General features: G+C 45.4%; 1 protein-coding gene across 2 annotated transcripts in view; it reads right to left on the bottom strand.

Moving 5' to 3' along the window:
- Window positions 1-27,721, bottom strand: part of sema6bb (sema domain, transmembrane domain (TM), and cytoplasmic domain, (semaphorin) 6Bb) — an 809,283-nt gene that overhangs the window by 64,747 nt on the left and 716,815 nt on the right. For both annotated transcript variants that reach the window (XM_072482724.1, XM_072482723.1), the window contains 2 exons: window positions 25,194-25,343; window positions 5,143-5,322 (listed from right to left, as the gene is read on the bottom strand). In XM_072482724.1, the coding sequence (XP_072338825.1) occupies window positions 5,143-5,322; window positions 25,194-25,343 (330 nt within the window). The remainder of the gene's footprint in view (window positions 1-5,142; window positions 5,323-25,193; window positions 25,344-27,721) is intronic.

The following is a 27,721-nucleotide window of genomic DNA, read 5'->3' as shown; positions in this document are numbered from 1 at the left end:
TACAGGGCCAAGGGAAGCCACCAGAAGCCAAACCCTTTTCCTGTCGCTAGCCCCAGGCACACTCAGGCTAATTGTTGCAGTCATAGCCTGCCTGAGATTAACAAACAACATAGAGCAGAGAGCAGAATTGATTTCTCCCTGACTTTGTTATCAAACTGATATGTATAATACTCTCAACCATTTAGAATGGAGCCGAAAGTAATTTCCCATGTGCTTGCAATCACTCATCGTTTGCAAACTCATGCAGTGCATTACAATGCACAAGTGTGTAATTGTCCCAGATTTTTCTGCGTGTTAACTGGTGATATTCCACATAATTTTGTATCATCTGCAAATTTAGCTGGTCTATTAATAAATACCTCTCAACTAGATTATCCATGAAGGTTAGCTAGGATTTAGGATTGCTCCCAGAGGCATTCTGCAACTTAACTCTCTCCAACCAGAAGACGGCAAATCCAATTTTTTTCTGTCCCACTTTCCAACTACTTTTCTATTCAATGTCCTATTGCACCTTTGGTTCCACAAGACCATAAGATGTAGGAGCAGAAGTAGGCCACTCGGCCCATCGAGTCAGCTCCCCCATTTATTGAGATCATGGCTTATATAATCCTCAATTCACTTTCCAACCTTATCCCCCATACCCATGATTCCCTTCCTGATGAAAAATCTGTCTATCTCAGGCTTGAACATACTTAATGGCCCAGCCTCTGCAGCTCTCTGTGGTAAAGAATTCCATAGATTCACTACCCTCTGAGAGATGGAATTCCTCCTCATCTCTGTCTGAAATGGGCGACCCGTTACTCTGAGATTGGGCCCTCTGGTCCTATACTCCCATAAAGGGAAACATCGTCTCAGCATCTAACCTGTCAGGCCCCTTAAAATCCTTGCTGTCTAAACAAGGTCATCTTTCATTTTTCTAAACTCCAACAAATACAGGCGCAACCTGCTCACTCTTTCCTCATAAAAAAAATCCCTCCATACCCAGGATCAATGTAGTGAACCTTCTCTAGACTGCTTCCAATGCCAGTATATACCTTTCCTTAGATAAGAGGACAAAAACTGTTCACAGTATTTCGGGTGTGAGCTAACTAGTGTCTTGAATAGTTTCAGCAGGACTTCCCTATTTTACACTCAATTCACTTTAAAATAAAGGCCAACATTCCATTTGCCTTCCCAATTACCTGCTGAGCTTGCATACTAACTTTTGTGATTTATGCACGAGGATATCCCTGTGTGCTGTAGTTTTCTGCAGTCTTTCTCCATTTAAATAATACTCGGCTCCTTTATTTTTCCTACCAAAGTGCGTAACTTCGCATTTTTCTGCATTATATCCCATTTGCCAAGTTTTTTCCCATTCAACTAACCTTTTTTTTTGGAAAATATTTTATTGAAGCATTTGTAATTTTCACAATTTAACATATTGACAATTCTAAAGCAACCGCTTGGGGCGACGCACAAAATACCTCCTAAAATAAAAACAAATAGACCACGTACCCCACTTCTCCCGCCCTATCCCCAATTACCCGTATACTAAATTCCCTGTCCTTATTTAACATTACCATGCCTCCTATTTTCCTCCCTCCCCCCTTTTTCCCTTTCCCCCCTTACTGCTGACGTTCAGTTTTTGTTAAAGAAGTCGCTGAACGGCCGCCAACTCCGGGCGAATCCCTGTATTGATCCTCTTAGAGCGAACTTGATTTTTTCCAGACTGAGAAACTCTACCATATCACTGACCCACACTCCACTCACCTAACCTGCCAATATCCCTCTGTGGACTCTTAGGTCATCCTCACTACTTGCCTTCCCACCATACATTTTAGCTTTTAAGTAGCAATACTGTCGAACCATAGAACCATAGAAAGATGACAGTGCAGAAAGAGGCCAATCAGTCCATCATAGAATTTACAGTGCAGAAGGAGGCCATTCGGTCCATCGAATCTGCACCGGCCCTTGGAAGGGCACCCCACTTAAGCCCATGCCTCCACCCTATTCCCATAACCCCGCCCAACCTTTTTGGACACTAAGGGCAATTTAGCATGGCCAATCCACCTAACCTGCACATCTTTGGACTGTGGGAGGAAACCGGAGCACCGGAGGAAACACATGCAGACACGGGGAGAACGTGCAGACTCCACACAGACAGTGACCCAAGCCGGGAATCAAACCTGGGACCCTGGAGCTGTGAAGTAACTGTGCTAACCACTGTGCTACCGTGCCACCCACTGTTTGCACTCATGTCAGCACTGGCCAAAAAAAGAAACTAGCCGCTCATTTTAATTCCATTATCCAGTACCTGGTCTGTGGCCTTGCAGGTTCCAGCATTTTAAGTGCAGATCCAGCTACCTTGTAAATTAGTTGAACAATTCAGCCTCAACCAGCAATTTAGGTGGTGAACCCCAGATGCCCGCCCCCTAGGGTGCATAAGATCTTCCTCATGTCCCCTATAATCCTTACACCAATCACCTTAAATCCACGATTTAAGCCCGAGTGATTGCCCCTTGGCTCAGAGAAAGAAATCTTTCCTGTCTACCCCTCATAAATTTGCACTCCTCAATTAGGTCACCCCTCAGCCTCCTCCATTCTAAGTGAAACAACCCAAGCCTACCAATCTCTCCTCATTGCTGCAATTTTCTCTGGACTGTTGCCAGCTCTAATATTTTTGAGGAGTCCAGATAAACAAAGGTTTTGATTTCCCATTACCAAGCGGCTTCAAAACATTTTTTGAAAAATTACAACTTATATTTATACAGTGGGATGGAGTCAGCTTTGCCAACCCAGAAAGCAGTAGCGATGTGGGGGGAACACGTCTTGGGTGTAGGATAGAAGAAGAATCTGTGAGGAGTTCCTGCAATGATACAGGATGTAGATGATAGATCTGCTGCAGGTCCGGGACAGAGATGTTGATCAGTGGAGTCAGGTAAATACTAGTTAATATTTCCGTAGAAAAATGTCAAGATTATTGCTGCCTATTTACACTGCAAGGAAGAAGCATGCTCGACTGCATCAAGGCTGAAAAAACATCACAGGATGCTACCATCAGCATCAGTTGCTCATGATACTCCATCAATCAGATTAGCATAATGCTTCAGGAGAAGACTGATAGCAAATGCAGAACCTTTTTCCTTCCAACTAGCCTCTCTCCATCTTTCTCATAGAGTGCGATCATGCTATGGAACCTTTGCCATGACCCTCACAACCACACACTGTCACGGTAGACCACTGTGACTAAGAGTGAGCAACAGGGTAGCTTGTCCCCAAGGGGTAGCACATTAGTTAACACTGTTGCTTCACGGGGCAGCACGGTGGCATAGTGGTTAGCACTGCTGCCTAGGGCGCTGAGTACCCGGTTTCGAATCCTGGCCCTGGGTCACTGTCCGTGTGGAGTTTGCATTCTCCCCATTTTTGCGTGGGTTTCACCCCCACAACCCAAAGATGTGCAGATTAGGTGGATTGGCCATGCTAAATTGCCCTTTAATTGGAAAAAAATAATTGGACACTCTAAATTTATTTTTTTAAAATCCTGTTGCTTCACAGCTCCAAGGTCCCAGGTTTGATTCCTGGCTTGGGTCACTGTCTGTGCGGAGTCTGCACGTTCTCCCAGTGTCTGCGTGGGTTTTCCCCGGATGCTCCAGTTTCCTCCCACAGTCCAAAGATGTGCAGGTTAGGTGGATTGGCCATGCTAAATTGCCCTTAGTGTCAAATAAAAAGGTTAGGTGGGGTTACTGGGTTACGGGGATAGGGTGCAGGTGTGTGCTTAAGTAGGGTGCTCTTTCCAATGGCTGGTTCAGATCTGATGGGCTGAATGGCCTCCTTCTGCAGTGTAAATTCTATGATAATTCGAAGAGCACGCCATGCCATCTGAGCGACAGGAACAGATGCCAGCCACCCTGCATTAGTGCAGCCCTTCCTCCCCATCTCCAAGCCCCCAACTTCGGGGCATTGCTGAGCTAGAGAACATAGTTCATGCTTGTGAACAGACGTATGTTACATGTGAGAGCAATCGAAGATGGCAGGTCCATGTTTTATTTTAAATCAGAATGTCACAGAGGAGGTCAAGTGGAGAGGTAGTGGGAGGAGCAGAGCCTGCTTCAGTGACCTGGACCTGTAGATCCTGGATGGCGAGATCCAGAGACAGTGGAAAACATACCTAAGTGGCAAAAGGAACCCACCTATAGTGACCAAGCAGGCAAAGCCTCCACCGTGATTGGAGCAGAGGATCATGCAAGATCTTGAATACAATGTAGGAAGAGGTCCCATGACCTGCTGTGCTCCGATAACCGTGAGTTGTTCGGCAGGAGAACACTGAGGTCCCTGGGATGGTTGCCATCTGAATCCTGCACCTATGGTGAGCGACCTGGTGTATATCTCCTATAACATGGAGGCTGGCATGTCCAAGGCGCTCCTATTGGAGCACCCAGTAATGGATACTATGATGCACTGACACATTCAAGAGCTTCGTCCCTGGTGGCACTATATATTCGGCGAACCTTAGTCTTGTGTGTTCCATTTCTTAACTCCAGGGCAATGGCTTCAACAAATTTGGGAGGCCACAGGCAATTCAAAATGTTGAGGAGGCAGCCAGGGACAAAAGTGATGGGGCTCATTCAGCTTGTGGTCGGACGTGGAGAAACACCTGTAGCAGGCGCTAAAGGCGGTGGTAAAAGCACATTGGCCTGTTAGTTCACTGAGCAGAAGGGGGTTGATCAAGAAAAAAGACAAGGTAATTCTATGAACTGAAGTTGGATAATACCCTGTAAGTTGCAGGAAGCAGGGAAGGTAAGACGTGGCACATCTGTGAGGTCTTGGGAAGGAGTGTGTTGGAATAGGAGACTGAGAATTAATTAAATGCAGTAAAGAATGGGGGACGGTGAAAGACAAAGGTGGTTTGTTTGTATCTGAGTGGAATGAGGGAGGAAGTTTCATTAGAGTAATAATTGTTATACTGTTGATCTATTACATGTATATAACACATAGTGATAAAAGAAAAGCTGCAATGAAGAGATAGAGAATAGAAACTAAAATGCTGTCTCAACTTTCTGAATTGGGTTACAGATTTCTCCTTCCCTCTGATATTTACTCATCTCTTTGTGATTAATGACTGACATCTTCCTGAGTGTAGGAATTGAATAAAGCAATACTTACTTCTCTGGACTGTAGGCATCAAAATGTTCCAGAAATAGGCTCCGATTGACAAGGCTGGTACTTGCAGTTGGACGAATAAGGAATTTGAGAATAATTCCAGTTTCGGAGCCGAGGAATACCACTGTGTAATTCTTAAAGGGACCAGCCTCTGTATCCACGACAATCTTGTTCAGTCGATCCCTAGGTATTGAAGAAAAACATCAGTTGAAATGTAGAGATGAAAAGTAAAAGATTTCCAGGAATGCCCAATAAAACAGACACTCTACTCATAGCTTAATTCCACCTGTAAAACACACAGATATTGTTCATAAAGTTATAGCATCAAATGTTGGCCATCGTCAGATGACGTAACATTCTCATCAACACTGCCTGGAATTTTGCAGCATTTTCAACCAAACCTATTTTCTGCAAGAAATATCTTTCATCTTGTTTTGCAAGCTTGTCTGTGCGTTTGCGTATTTATGTGTGTATGTGTGCGTATGTCTATGCGCATGTGTATGCTTGTGTGTGCTTGTGTGTGTCTCTGGGTGCTTGAATGTGTATGTGTATGATTGTATCTGTGTGTGCATATGTATGAGTATTTGGGTGTGTGTATGTATCTGCGCATGTGTGTATATACATTTGTTGTTGTACCTGTATGTGTCCGTGTGTACTTGTGTATGTATATATGCATGTATGTGTATCCATGTGTTTATGTATCTGCGTGTGTGTGTATGTAACTGTATGTGTACATATATATATCTGTGTGTGTCTATGTGTGCTTGCGATTGTGTGTATATATACACACCTGTGTGCATCTGTACGTGTGTGGGTCTGTGTGCTTGTGTATGTGTGCTTGTGACTGTGTGTGTATGTATCTGTGTGTATATATACATCTGTGTGTATCTGTATGTGTGTGGGTCTGTGTGCTTGTGTATGTGTGCTTGTGATTGTGTGTGTAAGTATATGTGTATATATATATATATATATATATATATATACATCTGTGGGTGTATCTGTATATGTGTGTGTGTGTGTGTATGTGTGATTGTGACTGTGTGTATGTATCTGTTTGTGTACTTATTCTTCTGTGCGTATCTGTATGTGTGTGGGTCTGTGTATGTGTGTGTATGTGCATACATATCTGTGGATGTATCAGTATGTGTGTCTGTGTATGTACGTGTACGTATGTGTTTGTGTGCCTGTGTATGTGTCTTTCTGTTAATGTGTCAATATATCTGTGTGTGTGTGTGTGTGTGTGTGTGTGTATGTCTGTGTGTATGCACGATTTAAATAGACTTAGAAATTATTCAGTGCACTTAACACAGTGCCTTACCTTTGAATCCAAAGTTGCCTAACAACTAACTACTTACACCAGTTTTCCAGGAACATTTCATCCTTATTTAAGACGAGGAACATTGTTTGCAAGTTACTTAGCTGCTTCATTTTCTATTGGGCTAATTGTATTATGATAATGATATAATCACCAATCGCTCATAAGGGATTAGATAAACATGTTGTGGGTTTATTTATTAAGAGCAGTCACATGAATAAAGTCATGCATAGGTATAGACCTTGAAGACATCAGAGCTGTGTGTACTGTGCTGTGCTGTGCTCTGTTCAAAGCAAAAGTGAAATTAAGACTGGATCACGTGACATTTCCCTTCAAGTGATGTAATTCTGATATCCCTTAAAGACACATAACACCAAGTGCCTCTGGTCCCAACACAGGAATATACCGCTGGATTGAGTTCTGAGTACTACAGCGGAAACCTGCACAAGGATCCACAGAACTTTCCAGGAGCATGGAGAGTTTTGATGCCTTTCATGTCTGTATAAAATTGGTCTGAGACGATGGGAGGATCATTTCTGGCAATTACAAACCTTCAGGTCATAGATCATAGCATTTACAGTGCAGAAGGAGGCCATTCGGCCCATCGAGTCTGCACTGGCTCTTGGAAAGAGCACCCTACCTATGCCCACACCTCCACCCTATCCCCGTAACCCAATAACCCCACCAAACCTTTTGACACTAAAGGGAATTTAGCACGGCCCATCCACCTAACCTGCACATCTTTGGACTGTGGGAGGAAACCGGAGCACCCGGAGGAAACCCATGCAGACACAGGGAGAACGTGCAGACTCCGCACAGACAGTGACCCAAGCCAGGAATCGAACCTGGGATCCTGGAGCTGTGAAGCAATTGTGCTAATCACTGTGCTACCATGCTGCCGTCAGCTTGATGTTGCAAAACACTGTGCCTTGCAGTTCCTCTTGCATTGCGTGTGTTGCACTACTTGCATGGGGAATGCTCCATTCAACATTATTACCGAGGACTAACGATGAAGGGCCAAGACCCATAGGGCCAAGTGCAGGGTAGAAAGCAGTGGCAGGATCAGCCAGAGTCAGCATGGATTTATGAAGGAAAATCAGGCTTGACAAATCTGTTGGAATTCTTTGAAGAGGTAACCAGTACAGTCGACAAGGGGGAGCCAGTCGAGGTGGTATATTTGGACTTTCAGAAGGCGTTTGACAAAGTCCCGCATAAGAGATTATTGTGCAAAATTAAAGCCCATGGGATTGGGAGAAATGTATTGAGGTGGATAGAAAACTGGTTGGCAGAGAGGAAACAAAGAGCAGGGATTAATGGGTCCTTTTCAAATTGGCAGGCAGTAACTAGTGGGGTACCACAGGGATTGGTGCTGGGACCCCAGCTATTCACAATATATATCAATGATTTGGATGAGGGAACAAAATGCAACATCTCAAAGTTTGCAGATGATACCAAATTAGGTGGGAGGGTGAATTGTAGGATGCAGGGCTCCTACAGCAAGATCTGGATAGGTTGGGCGAGTGGGCAAACCAATGGCAGATGCAGTATAATTTAGATAAGTGTGAGGTTATTCATTTTGGAAGCAAAAACGGGAAGGCAGATTATTACTTGAATCGTTGTAAATTGGGAGAGGGGAATGTGCAGCGGGACCTGGGTGTCCTTGTGCGCCATTCGCTGAAGGTAAGCATGCAGGTGCAGCAGGCGGTAAAGAAGGCTAATGGTATGTTGGTCTTCATTGCACGAGGCTTCGAGCATAGAAGCAGGGATATGTTGCTGTAATTGTACAGGGCCTTGGTGAGGCCACACTTGGAGTATTGTGTGCAGTTTTGGTCTCCTTCTCGGAGGAAGGATGTTCTTGCTTTCGAGGGAGTGCAGCATTGGTTTACCAGACTGATTCCAGGGATGGCGGAACTGACAAATGTTGAATTCTTTACCCGTCTGTCTGGCCTCAATAAAACTCGAGATGGATTTGTAGGCATAGTATTATTTATTTTCACCCGACTTGCAAGTTGTTCAAAAAGGGGAGCAGAGACAACCCCGGCAACTATAGACCGGTGAGCCTCACGTCTGTAGTGGGTAAAGTCTTGGAGGGGATTATAAGAGACAAGATTTATAATCATCTAGATAGGAATAATATGATCAGGGATAGTCAGCATGGCTTTGTGAAGGGTAGGTCATGCCTCACAAACCTTATTGAGTTCTTTGAGAAGGTGACTGAACAGGTAGCCGAGGGTAGAGCAGTTGATGTGGTGTATATGGATTTCAGCAAAGCGTTTGATAAGGTTCCCCACGGTAGGCTATTGCAAAAAATACGGAGGCTGGGGATTGAGGGTGATTTAGAGATGGGGATCAGAAATTGGCTAGCTGAAAGAAGACAGAGGGTGGTGGTTGATGGGAAATGTTCAGAATGGAGTACAGTCACAAGTGGAGTACCACAAGGATCTGTTCTGGGGCCGTTGCTGTTTGTCATTTTTATCAATGACCTAGAGGAAGGCGCAGAAGGGTGGGTGAGTAAATTTGCAGACGATACTAAAGTCGGTGGTGTTGTCGATAGTGTGGAAGGATGTAGCAGGTTACAGAGGGATATAGATAAGCTGCAGAGCTGGGCTGAGAGGTGGCAAATGGAGTTTAATGAAGAGAAGTGTGAGGTGATTCACTTTGGAAGGAATAACAGGAATGCGGAATATTTGGCTAATGGTAAAGTTCTTGAAAGTGTGGATGAGCAGAGGGATCTAGGTGTCCATGTACATAGGTCCCTGAAAGTTGCCACCCAGGTTGATAGGGTTGTGAAGAAGGCCTATGGAGTGTTGGCCTTTATTGGTAGAGGGATTGAGTTCCGGTGTCGGGAGGTCATGTTGCAGCTGCACAGAACTCTGGTACGGCCGCATTTGGAGTATTGCGTACAGTTCTGGTCGCCGCATTATAGGAAGGACGTGGAGGCTTTGGAGCGGGTGCAGAGGAGATTTACCAGGATGTTGCCTGGTATGGAGGGAAAATCCTATGAGGAAAGGCTGATGGACTTGAGGTTGTTTTCGTTGGAGAGAAGAAGGTTAAGAGGAGACTTAATAGAGGCATACAAAATGATCAGGGGGTTGGATAGGGTGGACAGTGAGAGCCTTCTCCCGCGGATGGATATGGCTGGCACGAGGGGACATAACTTTAAACTGAGGGGTAATAGATATAGGACAGAGGTCAGAGGTAGGTTCTTTACGCAAAGAGTAGTGAGGCCGTGGAATGCCCTACCTGCTACAGTAGTGAACTCGCCAACATTGAGGGCATTTAAAAGTTTATTGGATAAACATATGGATGATAATGGCATAGTGTAGGTTAGATGGCTTTTGTTTCGGTGCAACATCGTGGGCCGAAGGGCCTGTACTGCGCTGTATTGTTCTATGTTCTATGTTCTAAGTCTGACTCGCTTCACAAAAACCCAGAACACAAGCAGCCTCCTGGATCTTCAGAATTGAGTGCTGTTGGAGACAAAGGAATCTCTACAAATACATTCAAATGGCATCAAGTTTCACATAAACGATTCCCATAGGTCATCCTATACCCCTCCTGACCTGGCCATACATCCTAATCGGCTCACTTCTTATTCCTTTCCCCTCGCTTCTTGTTACCCAGCATCCTTTTCTCCTCCTCCACTAGACACCCCTTCCCCTTCTGTGTCATGCTTTCTGAAATCCTTTGTCTGTGAACTCACTAGAATTAGACCGGCCGACATCTACATTACTGTAACTAATATATTTAAACTAACTATTTTATATCACATTCGTGAGAACTGTCATACGAGGAGAGATTGACTAGGTTGGGATTGTTCTCGCTGGAGTTCAGAAGAATGAGGGGGGAGCTCATAGAGACTTATAAAATTCTAACAGGACTAGACATGGTAGATGCCGGGAAGATGTTACTAATGATAGGTGTGCCCAGAACCAGTGGTCACAGTCTGAGGATTCAGGGTAAACCATTTCGGACAGAGATAAGGAGACACTTCTTCAGACAAAGAGTGGTGAGTCTGTGGAATTCATTACCACAGGAAGTAGTTGATGCTAAAACTTTGAATATATTCAAGAGGTGGCTGGATATAGAACTTGGGGAGAATGGGATCAAAGGCTATGGGGAGAAAGCAGGATTAGGCTATTAAGTTGGATGATCAGCCATGATCGTGATGAATGGCGGAGCAGGCTTGAAGGGCCAAAAGGCCTCCTTCTGCTCCTATCCTCTATGTATCTATGTATCAGCAGGGTTAGAAATTGTGGCCGTAAAGTAATAATAATAATCTTTATTGTTGTCACATTAACACTGCAATGAAGTTACTGTGAAAATCCCCTAGTCGCTACACTCCAGCCTGTTCGGGTACACAGAGGGAGAATTCAGAATGTCCAATTCACCTAACAAGCGCGTCTTTCAGGACTTGTGGGAGGAAACCGGAGTTCTGAGTTCCTGTGAAAAATGAGTTAGATAGGAGGCGTTGGAATAAGTCTTGATCTCAAAACATGGAAGGAGGAAGAATGTATAGGATTATGTATCAGAGAACAAGAGAAATTCAAAGAAAAGTGTCCTTGTTTACCAATTTGGCAGAGCATTTCAGTGAATGAATCGCCCCGAAAATAGGCTAAAGATAGCAAATCTGAAGTTGGGAAAACATGGCAAAATGGACATGAGTTTCTGAAACACAAGTATGAATTTCTTCTAAATAAGATGTCAGAAAATAAAACTTTATTACTTTCCAGGAACTGTAATCAATTGGAAAGGCAACTGTTAGATATTTAATCCATTCTCCGGCATTTGTGCTTGAAAATGCTGTTACCTGCAATGACACTAGGGGTCAGTATTACAATCCTATGATAGCTTATTCTTCTCTGACTTCGTGAATGTTACACCTCTCAAGAAAAAGACCTGCCAAGTCCTTTTATTGGCCTGCTTAAGAGTAGACAATTCACTGATATTGCTGTATTGATTACGGAGTGAGGTGATTCTCAAGAACACACAGTAATCAAGAATTACTTCACAACTTTGGCTCTTGGTGGGGTGTCACCCTGTTCCTGAAGGTCACCCACACCCTGCAAACCCAGGACATGACGCGCAACGACACCAACTTTCATTTTATGCCTGAAATACAACCCCAATGTGCTTCAGAGATAGGCGTGCAGGAAGATGGAGCAGTTAGATGGTGGGACCTAATGTTTGGTTGGGGGTATGGCTTCGGAGGAGGGGAATATGGGCCTTTCAGTAAGACACAGAAGTGGGGGGTTACGTGAAGCAACGGAAGGAGTTAAAGATAAGGACGAGGATTTGAAACAATAACAGGCGATCTGAGGAACTACTGTCGGTCAGCAAGGGTTGGATTGGTGGATGAACGTGATAGAGTGCAGCATAGGATACTAGCAATTGCCAGCTGATAAATTGGAGCTTATGGAGGGTTGAAGATTGGAAATCTGTAAGTAGAGCATCAGAGTAGCCACGCAGTGATGAAGGCATGTGTAAATGATTCCGCAGTGGAGTGGAGTGGTGGAATGGATGTGGAACTGGTCTATCTGATGGAGCGATATGGAGTCTGAAGCTCAGTCCAGGATTGGATAGGTTACTGCAGTCACAAACAATGTAGTGCTGCCAGAGAGAGCGCCCAGGGAAAGAGATGGAATCAGCGCTGGCTTCGATTTTACCAAAAGTTGAATTGGAGGAAGTTAAGACGCATTTAACTCTGGATGCCAGATAACAACTGTATAGAGGGGTTGGGTGATGTGATCAAGATGAAGAACTGGATATCATTGATGTTAATGTTGGCTCAATGTCGGCAGACATGTCAGTGAGGAAAAGGATGGGGAGCTAAGACTGGATTACGTTTCAGGAGCAGGAGGAGAAGTGATCGCTGGAAAAGGTTTGGCTACATTTGGATAAATAGGAGAAGAAGGCAAAGGGCATCTCTGATAGGACTGGTTGTCCCACCTCAGGGATGTCGAGGAGAATGGGGATGGGTAAAACACATTAGTCTGAATCAATAATGGGCACTGTTCATGACTTTATTTCAGACAATCTTGGTGCTGTAAGAAGGATAGAAGCTTGACTGGATGGATTCTAGCAGGGAGTTAAGGAAAAGTTGGGAGTTGGGAGAAATTTCATCCAAGAGGTGGATAAGGTCAGTCCAGGTCATTTCTGGCTCGGCCTGCCCGCCTTAAAGGTAAGTGTCCAAGGTTGGGAATCTTCATTATTGGGGTCGGGTACGACGTGCAGATCTGGAAAAAGGTTTGAAGGCAGCTCAGGGGTTGGCGAGTGTGGACTGTTTAAATGGCCCACCTTAATGCTGTGGGACTTTGTCCCAGTTAAAACAAAAACAGAAAAGCCCTCACTCCCCCCACCCCCCCAACACACACACACACACACACACACACACACACACACACGTGCTCCTCATGCCCCATCACACTCCATGGGCTGGTTTAGCAGAGTGGGCTTGTAATGCAGGACAATGCCAGCAGAGCGGGTTCAATTCCCGTACCAGCCTCCCCGAACAGGCGCCGGAATGTGGCGACTAGGGGTTTTTCACAGTCACTTCATTGAAGCCTACTTGTGACAATAAGTGATTATTATTATTATGACACCCATATCCCCAATGCCAAGTTATGCCCTTCCTGATGACCCTCCACTCCCCCATGGCCACTCATGCTCTCTAAGTCAAGCTGTGATACTTCTATGTCCACTGACCCACTATAAAACTAATAAAACATCAGGTGACAATAGGATGTGTAAAAAAATAATAAAAATCATTCATTCATAGCTTTCCACTTTTGTTTCAAAAATATTATTTTACTACAGGGCAATAAACGTGTCAATCATCCAAACTTTTCAAAGTTACAACACCCAATACCAAAAGTACTTGAATCCTCTTACTTTAAGTGGGTCGGTGCAGACTCGATGGGCCGAATGGCCTCCTTCTGCACTTTATGTTCTATGTTCTACGTGTAAATAAATACAGATTGGAGAGGCAGAGCTGTCAATCAAGCAATGTGATCTGTGGGGCTCAGGTGTTTTCATATTCTAATGGATGTCTGAGCTCTCAGTCAAGACTAAATAATGAGGCTTGGCCCAGCACCCAGAAATCCATTTGCTTTTTGAAACACCTCTTGGATCGCTGCTGGGGACAGGATCACATTTTTTTAAACGGACATGTGTCTGGAGAGTAATTAATCAGTTGCTCGATGGGCCAAAAAAAATGGCTGAGGATCCCTCAAAAGACCAAGATGGTGTTGGCACCTCTGCTTTCCGTCTTATCTCTGCGCCAGCTGTCTTGATTACATTCAGCACAAAGAAACCTCATACAGCAGTGCTGCTGTTTTGATTCCCAATGGACAATTACCACTCATTTTCGCAGCACAGTGGAGAGAGATCTAAGGCAGTGTTGCCATCCATCACTTGATGGTCAGCATTTTGATGCATTCACGAGCAGTGAAATATAAGAAGAGGAGTACAGCAAAGGTTCAAAAGGTCTGTCCCTCGGTTGAGGGGGTTGTCCTATGATGAGAGGCTGAGTAAATTAGGCCTCCATTCTCTGGGATTAAGAAGAATGAGAGGTGACCTCATTGAAACATACAAGATCCTGAGGGGGCTCAATGGGGTGGATGCCAAGAGCTTGTTTTCACTGGTTGGGGAATCTTAAACGTGGGAGAGCAGTCTCTGATTAAGGAGACAATCTTTTAAGACTGAGATGAGGAGAAATTACTTCACTGAAAGGGTTGTGAATCTTTGTAATTCTCTACCCCAGAGGGTTATAGAATATCTACAATGCAGAAGGAGGGCATTCGGCCCATCGCGTCTGCACCGACCCTCCTAAAGAGCACCGCACCCAGGCCCACTCCCCTGCCCTATCCCCGCAACCCCACCTAACCTTTGGACACTAAGGGGAACTTTAGCATGGCCAATTCAGCTAACCTGCATAGCTTTGGAGTGTGGGAGAAAACTGGAGCACCCGGAAGAAACTGACGCCGACGCGGGGAGAATGTGCAAACTCCGCACAGACCAGTTGTTGATGCTCCATCGTTGAAGTCATTTAAGGCTGAGATAGATGTACTTTTGGCCTCTAAGGGAATTAAAGGATACAGAGAGAGGGAGGGAAAATGCAGAAGAAGCCCAAGATCAACCATGATTGTATTGGCAGAGCAGCCTCGACAGTCTAATCATGCTTCCATTTATTGTGTTCTTGCGAGTGGAAGCTGTGAAGAATACTAGACTTGAGTTAGCACCACCTGCGACAGCCGTACAATGACGGGATCAACTTCATTCTTGTTCTTTCTCGATGTGTAGGCGTCGTTGGCATTTGTTGCCCTGCACAATTCAGTAGCTTTCTCAGAGGGCACATTAACGTGATCACATAAGCATATGTATTTTGCTGAAGGACATTAGTGAGTCAGCTTTGCCAGTACAAGCATTCTATTTACATATTTAAACTGAATTTAAAGTGCCGTGGTAGGATTTGAGCTTCCGTCTTCTGAATTATTAGTTCAGGTCTCCGGATTACAAGTCCAGTCCCATAATCCCTACATTATTGTACTTGTGTATATTAGGCAGACTGCAGAAAGAAACGTGTATATCTCTTTTCCCTGTATTCAGTATATTTAAAGACACGAATGCTGCAGTGACTGTAAGATACCTTACTATGGTGTTAGCACCGTACACAACATTAACACCAGTAAGATGGTGCCAAAACCTCTGTTGGATGAGAGAGGCACTTTTACAGGCCTGTTTCCTGTCCTGCTGTGGGAAAACGTAAACCAGCTTCTTTTTTCAGTCTGCAGTCAGCTGGTCCTCCATGGCGACTAATACTTTTGCTTTGATAGCCTGCCCGGTAACTTGGAGCCATGACTGCATCTGAGAAACAACTGTGTTTCCCCGCTGCACTGTTTACAGGACAGATTATGGAGCACCAGCAGCTCAATACACTGAGGGACTCCTTCAATATAAAGGTTTCTGCAATATTAACGTGGCATAAAACAAATAGGCTGGATGAGGGAGCTTACCAGGCCACATTCCTTATGATATTACAGAGATTTGGCAATGTGGTCAATTCTCCATAGTGCAATAAATGTTACGAGTACTTGAGCTACATTTTCATGATTCCTCCATCTCAATGGCCTCTATCAATCCACAACATCCATATAAAATACGAGCAGTGAAGCTTCCAAGCATCGCCCGTTGAACTATCTCCACACAGGGTTGATGCCTCAAATACAAATATGAAAGTTAAAAAAACGGGGAGTGACTTACTGAGCCACTAACGCACTCAGTGTAAGAACGCTAATTCCTTTTGGGATGTGCGGGCATTTCCACCTGGGCTTTACTTGGTTTCAGAAATCACTGGGGTCAATCTGGAGCGTGGCCTCTCACCAGCCCTCCGCGTTGCTAACAAGTGAATGTGCTAAAATTAACAGGAATGCAACCTCCACCACCACAGTAAGAGTAGGTATGGGGTCAAGATTAAACTGATATTGAAATCAAAGGAAAGTGGAATTATACAGGATCTGCAATGGGTGGCTGATATGTTACAACAGCAACTTGAATTTATATAGCGCCTTTAACATCGTAAAATATCCCAAGACGCTTCATAGGGCATTATCAAACAACATTTGACACTGAGCCACATAAGGGTTCCAATCCAGAAGCTTATTCAATCAAAGAGGCGGTTTTTAAGGAGAGGGAAGTCAAGAGGCAAAGAAGTTCAGGAAGGGACTTTCAGTGATGGAGCGACTGAAATCTTCCCAGTTCGTATTCCTGGAATGGGAACACTGGATCCCACTGCAAGAAAAAAGGACAGATTCTGACCAGATGGCTTCACAGTTAAACAAAATCCGACGTCAGCAGATAAGACCAATTAAAACGTGGATTCCAGTCATGTTTGTACGGCCAAAGATCCCAACTCTACATCGCACAGTGCTGTGAAGCATGGAAATAGTGTGAATCTGCAGCCAGCAAGATTCAAATGTAAATGCTGTGTGTCTTAAAACCCAGGTGTTGAAATAACTGTGGCTGTCGCTTACAATTTCTTTTTTTACATTTGCTGTAAAAATGTAGGGAAAGGAAAAGATGTATCTATGGTAGCCAGTGTGAGATTCGGCACGGATGACTTAGATGACTAAGATGTACATATTAGGAGGGTAAAGGGGAGGGCAGATGCAGGGAGTAATGGCACAAGCAATGGTCGGTATTGAATCTCAAGCTGAAACACCGATTTAGTCAGCAGTTAATACACGGTGCGAACTTGGAAAGGAGTTTAAGTATGCTGTTTGGCGAATTGTCTTTGTGCACTATGTATTGCTATTAGCTTGCAACAGTCATGGGACCTCGGGGGCGAAATTCTCCCCCAACGGCGGGATGCCCGCCGACTGGCGCCAAAGCCGGCGCCAATCAGACGGGCATCGCGCCGGCCCAAAGGTGCGGAAGGCTCCGCATCTTTGGCGGCCTAGCCCCAACATTGAGGGGCTAGGCTGACGCCGGAGGGATTTCCGCCCCGCCAGCTGGCGGAAATGGCGTTTGTTTCCCCGCCAGCTGGCGCGGAAATGCGGCGCATGCGCGGGAGCGTCCGCGGCCGCTGTTAGTTTCCCAGCGCATGCGCGGGAGCGTCAGCGGCCGCTGTCAGTTTCCCGCGCATGCGCAGTGGGTAGAGTCTCTTCCGCCTCCGCCATGGTGGAGGCCGTAGCGGAGGCGGAAGGGAAAGAGTGCCACCACGGCACAGGCCCACCCGCAGATCGGTGGGCCCCGATCGCGGGCCAGGCCACCGTGGGGGCACCCCCCGGGGTCAGATCGCCCCGCGCCCCCCCCCAGGACCCCGGAGCCCGCCCACGCCGCCTGGTCCCGCCGGTAAATACCAGGTTTGATTTACGTCGGCGGGACAGGCAATTCCTGGGCGGGACTTCGGCCCATCCGGGCCGGAGAATCCAGCGGGGGGTCCCGCCAACCGGCGCGGCCGGATTCCCGCCCCCGCCCAATCTCCGGGAGCGGAGACTTCGGCGGGGGCGGGATTCACGGCGGCCAACGGCCATTCTCCGACCCGGCGGGGGGTCGGAGAATGACGCCCCTGATAGCATCCTTTGCTTATAAAGGCTTGAGATAGGAGCCATTTTACTTGGAACATGATGACAGGAGTGTTTAGCTAAAACCGAATGGATTTTGATAACTTATAGAGAGCCTGCTGCTGTAAGAAACAGCAGAGAATAAATAAAACTCCAGCCTGCAACTATTTACAGGAAACTGGCTGCTACGTGAGTGAGAATGTCTTTGAATGTTCCAGTACTGGCTCCTATGGAGATGAAGGGAGATTTGAACATCAATTGGAAATTCCTCTAGTTACAATGGCAGAACTATGAAATTGCCACATGGTTCAAAACACGAAACCAGAACAAATAAGAGTAGCAACTCTGTTATGCGTGCTGGGGAAAGAGCACTCCCAGCTGTATGGCACCTGGATTTCATGGAGGAGTCCAACAGCAAGTCTTGTGAAATATTGGAGGGTTGAAGATTGACTTCGAACCCTCTACTGATGTCACTTATGAATGCTATGTGTTCAATATCAGAGATCAGGAGGACGGGAGAATATGGATCACTATGTCACATCCAGCTGAATCTTGTGAGTTCGGGCAACTGAAGGTTGATCTTTTCGGAGATAAGATTAATTTATGCAAATGAGATCCTGCCAGGGGAGCACGCCTGCTGAGAGAAGAGAAACCTGCTCTCAAGGAAGCTATTGACATGTGCATAATCTCTGAAGCGGTTAATCATCAGCTGAAGGTTATTGATGGGAGAATGCAGTCTGTTGAGAGGTTGTTCAGACAGTAGAGGAAAGGAAGAATTATTTACAGAGGGGGCCAGCAGAGAGATCAAGGCCCGAAGTACTGGATGTAAATCTTGTGGAAGACACCATGCAAAAGGAAAGGAAACATGTTTAGCATGAGGAAAGCAGTGTCCTAACTGCAAGAAGCTGAATCACTCTCTATAGCAGTATTTTGATGAAAAGAACAAAAGCAAGCTGGTTGCTGGAGAGATCTTAGACGATGACTCCGAAGAATCACTATGCTGGTAATGATTCTGACAAATCACTCTACACCCTGGAACAGGCCGGTACCCTCAAGTGCCAAGTAAAATAAATATAATTTGTTACTTTTGGAAATAATGGCTACAGAAGGAGAGCATCAAGTTAATGTGAAGTGTCAGGTAGACGTTGGTGCAACATGAAAACATCATGGGTGTGAAGTTGCTCAAGGTGGTGACCTGAAAATGGTAAAGTCAAGGCTAAATGATGGAACAATGCACACTCCAAGAGGACAGACTAAGCTGAGAGCCCAATGCGTTGGAGAGAAAGAACATTTTCAGTTCCAGATAATGAACACTTAAAAAAAAAAAATCACTTCTCAGCTAAAACAAGTCAAAAGCTTGGACTGGTAACCTGTCCATGCACCAGAAGAGGTTTACAGTATTTCATATGGCACAAAGCTATTGACTGCTGAACAAATCCAAAAAACTTACAAAGATATTTCCATGGGTGTGGGACAGCTATCTGATTGAATATCATCTTGAAGTCGATGAGACTGTGAGACTAATTCCACATTTTCCGGGGGAGTTCCAACTGACCTCAAGTCCAGCCTTAAAGACAAGATAGAGGAACTTGAAAAGATGGGAGTAATCAAGAAAGGGACAACTCCTGCCACCTCGGTTAGCAGCATGGTTGCATGGAAATGGAAAACTGCTAAGCCAAGAGTAGGCATGGATCCAAAGGACCTCATTAAAGCTTTGAAGAGTTCTCTCTACTGCATGCCTATCATTGAAGAAATTTTGCCACCACTTTTCACGGCAATGCTTTCTTATACCACGTGAGATGTGAAGGATGGATATTGGCAAGTGAAGCTGGATGAAAGCAGCAGTTTTCTGACTCCGTTCTGGATGCCTTTTGGGAGATGGTTGTGCATGCCGTTGGGCATTTCTGCCACTCCGGATGAGTATCAACGCAGGCTGCATGAGATAGTCAGTGACCTTCCAGGAACGGATGTGATCATCGGTGATCTGCTAATCTGTGGATGTGGCGATATGATGGAAGAAGCCATCGCAGACCATGATCAGTATCTAGTGAGACTGCCAGAGAGTTCGCCAGGTGAATCTGAAGCTTATTAAGAAGATACTGCAACTGAAAATAACTGAAGTCAAGTACATGGGTCATGTATTGTGGTGGAATGACTCACTCCTGATAAGCAGAGATGCAGCAACCAATGGATGTGAAGGCAATGTAACAATTTGTTGGATTTGTGAACTATCTAACAAAGTTCTTGCCCAATTTGTCATCAGTGTGCGAATCTCTATGCATGCTCACCACAAATACAATGAACAAAGAAAATTACAGCACAGGAACAGGCCCTTCGGCCCGCCCAGCCTGCGCCGATCCAGATCCTTTATCTAAACCTGTCGCCTATTTTCCAAAGATCTACTTCCCTCTGTTCCCCACCCGTTCATATATCTGTCTAGATGCATCTTAAATGATGCTATCGTGCCCGCCTCTACCACCTCCGCTGGCAAAGCGTTCCAGGCACCCACCACCCTCTGCGTAAAAAACTTTCCACGCACATCTCCCTTAAACTTTCCCCCTCTCACCTTGAAATCACGGCCCCTTGTAATTGACACCCCAACTCTTGGAAAAACTTGTTGCTATCCACCCTGTCCATACCTCTCATAATTTTGTAGACCTCAATCAAGTCCCCCCTCAACCTCCGTCTTTCCAACGAAAACAATCCTAATCTACTCAACTTTTCTTCATAGCTACCACCCTCCATACCAGGCAACATCCTGGTGAACCTCCTCTGCACCCTCTCTAAAGCATCCACATCCTTCTGGTAATGTGGCGACCAGAACTGCACGCAGTATTCCAAATGTGGCCTAACCAAAGTCCTATACAACTGTAACATGACCTGCCGACTCTCGTACACCCCGTCCGATGAAGGCAAGCATGCTGTATGCCTTCTTAAACACTCTATCGACCTGCGTTGCCACCTTCAAGGTACAATGGACCTGAACTCCCAGATCTCTCTGTACATCTCTGTACAATGGTATTAGGCACAGAACAAGAAGCATCTTTCATTCACATCAAACAACTAGTAATGGTAATGCCAGTGCCGAGGTCCTGTGTTGTTAATGATGAAGTCAGCCTGCAGTGTGATGCCAGCCAAAGAAGACTAGCAGCAGCCGTCATGCAGCAAGGACAACCGGCTGTGTTTACATCCATAACATTAAGGCAAACTGAATGGGCAGGACCCCCCCACTCCCCCCACGGACTGTTTTACGCCGGTGGAGGCAGCCCACCATTGGGCAGCGGCACATCATCTCCACACAATCACCAGTAAAATGGAAAGGCTGAGGCAGCATGAAAATTTCCAAACGGATCATCAAAAACCCGAGGTGATTCAGCATATTGATGCAAAGCAATCTTATTATAGAAAAGCAGCTGGCTAGAGGCATGGAAAGTTGTCCAGTTCAGTGACTAATGTCACAAAACACCCAAACCATTCTTCCAATAGCTAAAAAACTACAGAAGCTAGACATAGTAACAGGAGTGAGTAACACAACAGAAAATGAGAATTTGATAAAGCTGCCAAATCATTGCCGATCTGAGGGTTGGAAAGTCGTTCAGAATGCAAACATTCAATGTTTTAACAAAAGGCAGCCCACTTGGCAGCATGCAACTTATGCAGAGGTGGTGTAACCTTGATCGTCCATGGTGGAAGTGAACGGCCAGATCTATCGTTGTAACCGCAGACATAAATATACATCATAATTGGTGAAGCAGCTCCTTCACAGCAGACAGCTGATGAGGAAGATGTCAATTCATCAACCAGACCCAGAATGAACATCAGTCCCAGAGGTTCAACAGTTCCCCAACAAAGGTCACAGATGAGCAGCAAAAATTATCATGGCAGCAACACTCTTCACAGTTGCAACATTCCCCGGAGAGGGAACGTCACCTGAGGGATGAGCCAGAAAAGAATGATACCAGAAAAGAAAATAATAACAATCTGCATGCGTATCATTGGAAGACCTGGAAGCATTAAAAATTGTGTGTGTTGTTTGTGTGGGTTTCGCCCTTACAATCCAAAGATGTGCAGGGTAGGTGGATTGGCCACGCTAAATTGCCCCTTAATTGGAAAAAATGAATTGGGTACTCTAAATTTATTTTTAAAAAATTGTGTGTGCAATGTGTGTGCAGGAACAGATGAAAGTGGTACAGACTAGAAGGAACAAAGTGTTTTCTATACATGAGTGATGGTTTTCATTGTAGACCATGTATGTGCCTGACATACAACTGCAAATGTTAGTGTATGCAGATTGCTTTGTATTTTTATGAAAAAGGGGGATGTTGGGAAAAGTGCCTTTGTGCACTGTGGCTTGTCAAGGGTTTCTATAGTCGTGAGACCTCTATGTCATCCTTTATGTGTAATTTCATCCACCACTTGGAACACTTGAAGTAGGAATGGACCCAGGAGGTTGTTAAGCAACTGATTGCCTCTTATATGGCATACCTTCCACAAACATTAACTCCCTCCACCACTAACAAACAGTGGCAGCAGCAATGTGTACCATCTACAAGATGCACTGCAGGAACTCACCAAGCAGCACCTTCCAAAGCCATGACCACTGCCATCTGGAAGGACAAGAGCGGCAGTCATATGGGAACACCACCACCTGGAATATCCCCTCCAAGTCACTCACCATCCTGACTTGGAACTATTCCTTCACTGCCTCTGTGTCAAAATCCTGGAATCCCCTCCCTAACAGCACTGTGGGTGCACCGACGTTACACGGCTTCCAGCGGTTCAAGAAGGCAGCTCACCATCACCTTGTCAAGGGCAATTAGGGATGGGCAACAAATGCTGACCTAGCCAGCGATGCCCACATCCCGTAAATGAATAAAATAAATATTCTCTGCTAACGCTCATTAAAGAGGTTGCATGACACTTTGATGCTTAGCACTTGACCAAACTCCCTCTTTAAGAGCGAACAGCTGATTGGCAGCAAACTAGACTTAGTAGAGGATTTTCAGCATTACTTAAAGGCATATCAGCTTTTAATGTTCACTTGCTTCTGGAGGTTTGAAGGCTATCATTAAAACATATCAGGAGACTTTCTGGGACACTTTAAGATATCACCAACACCCTATCAACATATATTCTGGAATTTCCCTGAGGACTTTGCCTAAATAGAATGAGCACTGTGCTGCCCCTTATTGACACCTTACAGGAGTCACCAGGACAAAGGGAGTAATTGGTCATTGGCACTTCACAGAAGGAATGGCAGGAGGGGTTGAGGCCAGACAGAGCAGCACCAGCTGCTGGATGAGGGAGTGCAAGGAGCAGGAGGTGGACTCCTTCCCTTCTGCAATTGTAGGATATTCCTTCTCCTCTATCCCTCCTCCACCAGGACCTCCTGTGCTTCATCGGAGAACCTGTGCTCCCTCTCATTTGAGCCTGAAACTTGCTGTTGTGTGTCAGCAAGCCCACTCCAGGGCTAAATTTTTCCACTTTAGTTTTTTTTGATCCAGTCATTAGCATAATTTGCAGGTTACAAATCCAATGGTTGGAATATTGGGCCTCCCCGGAGTAAGGCGTTAAGAGCCCGTCTCCAGGCCTTCGACCAATTAGGATGCGTGGCCTTTTGTCAGAGGAACGGTTCCGATTTGAAGGGAACACGATGTGCTTCAGGAATTGGGTTCTTCAGGCAGCAGGAACAGCAGGAATGTGAGAGAACCTGGGACAGCTATTCCCTGGATGTCCCAGTATAGATTCACCTGAGGAAGCTGAGGGCCTGCACTGGAGTGAGCTCTCATAATGACAGAAGGCTGATGACATTTTCTTCAACCAAGAAGGCATGATTGGAAGTGGCTGGGGGGTCCCGCCTCCTTCCACCTGCAACTGGGTGCCCATTCCTTCGTCCCTGCAGAGGGGCATATGGCTGTAGAGAAGACAGCTGGTGCTACAGCTGCAGCATGTTGCAGTGGGAAGCCTCTTGCTCCTCACTCTCAGCAGAGGGGGCCAGTGGAGTTGCATAAGTTGCTCTCTTTCTGCTCTGAAAGATGACTGCAGGGAAGTGCAAATGAATGTGCGTTTACCGCCTCCCAGGCAGTTGGGACTCACCAGTCAAGCAATAATAACACTTTCTGGCAGAATCAATGCTTTGCAAGCCAGCCTCTTATCCAGTCCATTTCTGTAGCTATTGCAACTGATCAAAGACGTCGCTGCTTGTCAATTTGACTGAATCAGTCCCTCCCGCTGTGCTCTCACCTTCCCCTTCACTGACAAGTCCAATATACAAAGTGAAACTGCTTTGGTGCCAGGAAGGAGGGATTTCACTGGGAAATGGCTTCCCATTGCCTGGGGAGAGCTGGAGGAAGTGGAATCATTTCTGAATAACTGTCCTGTGGCACTTGTTTCTTAATCCACCCCCCCTCCCCCAAAATCACCTCCACAAATTCACCCCCCCACCCCGTCAGATTATCCATGGAATGAGTGAGTGGAGCGCACATACACAGCTCTGTAAGAATGGTGTCATAGTAGCACTTAAGTGTTAAGCCTACAGGTGTCTGTATCTTAGTACCTGCAGGACAGTTTAAATAATGGTAATCAATAATTAGGACTAAAATTGCATGCAAAAACCAGACTTTCAAACCTTCGTTGCTACAGTACACATTTAGTATCTATTTGCCGCCTTCCACCGTGTATTCTGCTGTGTATTCATGTTCAAAAGGTTCAATATGAAGTCCTAAAACTTGCTAAGATGACCTAAGCATTCATCAGATGCAGTTTTAAATCTGTGGCTGACATGAACATGAAGCAGTGTGGGGTGACCTCTGGGGAAGACTCTCACGTTGCTAATAATTTGGGAGTTAGATTGAGACCTGATAATGGGGTTGTGTGGTCACTGTGCCCATCTGAAACCAAAGCACATTGATGTAAAATTGCCCAACATCTCCTCCCTGACACTTCCAGATTTTTAGAGTCAGAGTTTTTACAGAACAGAAAGAGGCCCTTTGGCCCATCGGGTCTCCGCTGGTCATCAAGCACCTATCAAGCACGGTGGCACAGTGGTTAGCATTGCTGCCTCATCGCGCCAGGGACCCTGGTTCAATCCTGGCATCGGGTGACTGTCTGGATGGAGTCTGCACGTTCTCCTCATGTTTGCGTGGGTTTCCTCCGGATGCTCCGGTTTCCTCCCGCAGTCCAAAGATGTACAGGTTAGGTGGATTGGCCATGCTAAATTTCCCTTAATGTCCAAATGATGAGCAGGTTGGATGGGGTTGTGGGGATGGGGCAGGGGAGTTGGCCTCAGTAGGGTGCTCTTTCAGAGGCTTGGTGCAGATTTGATGGGCCGAATGGCCTCCTTCTGCACTGTATGGATTCTATCTACTCTAATCCTATTTTCCAGAACTTGGCCAGAGGCCTGGTATGCTGTGGCATTTCAAGTGCTCACCTAAATACTTCTTAAATTATTTAATTTGGTATTTAATTACTAGAATAAGTAATTAAAATAATTTCATTCCTGCATAAATCAGGAAGGGCAGAAGAGGAAAGGGGCACAGAGCACGATCACAGCCTGAATTCAATACTTTTCTTGCCAGCGATTACAATGGATTGAAAATCTCTGATTATACAATGAAGGTAGACGAATAGGGCTTCTCTTTTTAAATAATTCTGCTGCCTGCGTCTCTAAATTTCACCTGATGGTTGTCTTTATAATCCAAGGTCCATGGTTCAGCGAGGGAACCGTGTCATCCATCAGTGGGTGAGTCTTCACAAAGTTCAGCATCTCGTCTGGAAACCCGTTGGAGGAGTTGTATTTTGTTCCGAGTCCTGCACAGCAGCCGGGTCTGTACGTGTGAGAAACAAGAATTCAGTGAAAAGTGACATTGTCGGCAAATTCAGTCCATTGCACAAAATAAGCTAGGTTGTTGGCCCACAGATGTGTTGCCCATCTGTCAGAAAGATAACATTTAACCATCCTGTGCCACAGTTAGGTTTGAGGCATCCAGGCGATCTCGTTCTGGGAGAATGGATGAATTTGACGACAAAAAAGTGCATCACAGACATGTGACAATGTCCTAACCAGCCAGAAAATACATTCATGTTGCTGCACACATTGGAACACGGGACATCTCAAATCAACAGTGATCTCAAATCAACAGTGACCTGAAGATGCACATCACAGTCATAGAGTCATCGGGTTTTACAGTGCAGAAAGAAACCCTTCAGTCCATCGTGTCTGCACCGGCATGGGACGTATATTGGAGGTCCTATCTGTCTGGTTTGCTATTCATTTGGTTTCTCCTGTCGGTTTTGTTAGTGGATGGGGTTCAAGGGATGCAGGGCACAAATAATGTGGGAGGAGGGTGATGTTTGAGTATTAAGGCAGGGAAAGCTCCAAGCAATTCCCGGTTGACCTCCACACAACATCTACGTGAAAACTGGCAGGAGGTGAGTGGGTAATCCCCACCTTGGCATCTGAAGTGCCGAACTGTTCCGCTGCTGAATGCACATGCTAAAAAAAACCCCATTAAATCACACCCTCACTGCCAAATTTCCTTTATTTTAATTGGCAGAATGAATTTCCTCCAATTTATTTCATCTTCTGGTCGTGCCAACTTTGCTTTTTGCCATCTGCCAGCAAAATCTCGACATGAAACGACATTTTATCCCAATTGCACTTTGGTATTTTTACTTATAATCCCATTAACCCATGGAGCACATCTTGCCTTTGATGTACAAATATGTCAGTATTCACCCCTGTTAAGAAATTTGCAGCATTAGTCCCTTCGTTTGGTCCGAATCTCTCTGCCTTCTGAAGCTCTCGCCCCAACATCATCTTACCTCACCAGCAACACTTTTTTCCTTCAAAAGCCTGCCACAAAATCTTGGACCATGCCTCCTTTCTTCTCCACTCATTATACCAGTTGACACCTTGGCCCGGATTTTCATCCTGATCTGGGGATTGGGAGTCAGGTAATTCCCCGTTATCATGATCTTGCCTCCTGCCTGGCATTTGCTGCCCACACTGTTTAAATGGTGGTGTGGCAGGCCACCATGGAAGCTGGCCCAAGGCAGGAATGGAGGTTGTTGGATGCCGAAACAGGCAGGTTAGAAGGCCTACTCCATTATCTGGGGTATTGGCAGTTTTGTAACTGAGTGTTAGCTGGTCTAGCCGTTAATTCTCACTTCCCCTCCCCCGCCACCCCTCCCCAACAACTCCTCATGACCCTCCACACCCTTTATGGCTCCTCATATCCCCCATGTCTTCTCCATTGCCCCCATGACCCCTTCATACTCCCATTCCTACATACTCGGTATCCACTATGGAAAGAACACATGAGCCCTATAATAACAATGGGTGTATTTAAGATGCTCATAAAACAGTTAAGATAAACAAACAGCCGTTCAAAAACCACTTTAACAAACTTTAATCTTCTTAGGGACTCATAAAACTGGCAATCAAATACACAGCCATTGAAATTGCACTTGAAAAAAAAATCCTCTTAAGTGCTCATATAGCTGTCAAAATAAACAAATCGCAATTCAAAAATCTCTTTAACAAACAAATCCATAGAAGCATAGATCCACTACACTGCAGAAGGAGGCCATTCAACCCACTGACCCTCTCAAGAGTACCCTACTTCGGCCCACTCCCCACCTTATCCCTGTAACCCTGTAACCTCACGTAACTGCACACCTTTGGACACTAAGGGGCAATTTAGCACGGCCAATCCACCTACTATGCACATCTTTGGACTGTGGAAGGAACTGGAGCACCCGGAGGAAACCCACACAGACACAGGGAGAAAGTGCAAACTCCACACAGGCAGTCACCCAAGGCTGGAATTGAACCCTGGTCCCTGGTGCTGTGAGGTAGCAGTGCTAACCACTGTGCCACTCTATTAACTGTTCACAAAACTATCAATCAAAATTCCCCTTGACAGCTATATCAATAACTATTGCTGAGCTAAACAATTCATGGTGCTTGGAACTCAAGCAAGCATTCATAATCAGATTCTAAAGCAGCGTCAACAAAGCCTATAGAGCTGAATATATCAAAGCTTTTAAAAGCTGTGGAACAAATAGTTATCTGCTCCTCGGATTCAAAAAGCTAAACTAATTGCAGGACTGTCAATCAAAGAAAAGTTTAAATCACCGGGGGAAACTGACACCTTGAAATCTTAATCTCAAAACTGTTGAATGCACAAAAACACGTTATCCA

The sequence above is a fragment of the Scyliorhinus torazame genome, chromosome 18 (assembly GCF_047496885.1).
Source record: "Scyliorhinus torazame isolate Kashiwa2021f chromosome 18, sScyTor2.1, whole genome shotgun sequence".
In the NCBI taxonomy this organism is placed as follows: Eukaryota; Metazoa; Chordata; class Chondrichthyes; order Carcharhiniformes; family Scyliorhinidae; genus Scyliorhinus; species Scyliorhinus torazame.
The sequence above is the reverse complement of the archived record's forward strand: the minus strand, read 5'-3'. Positions and strand labels throughout refer to the sequence as shown.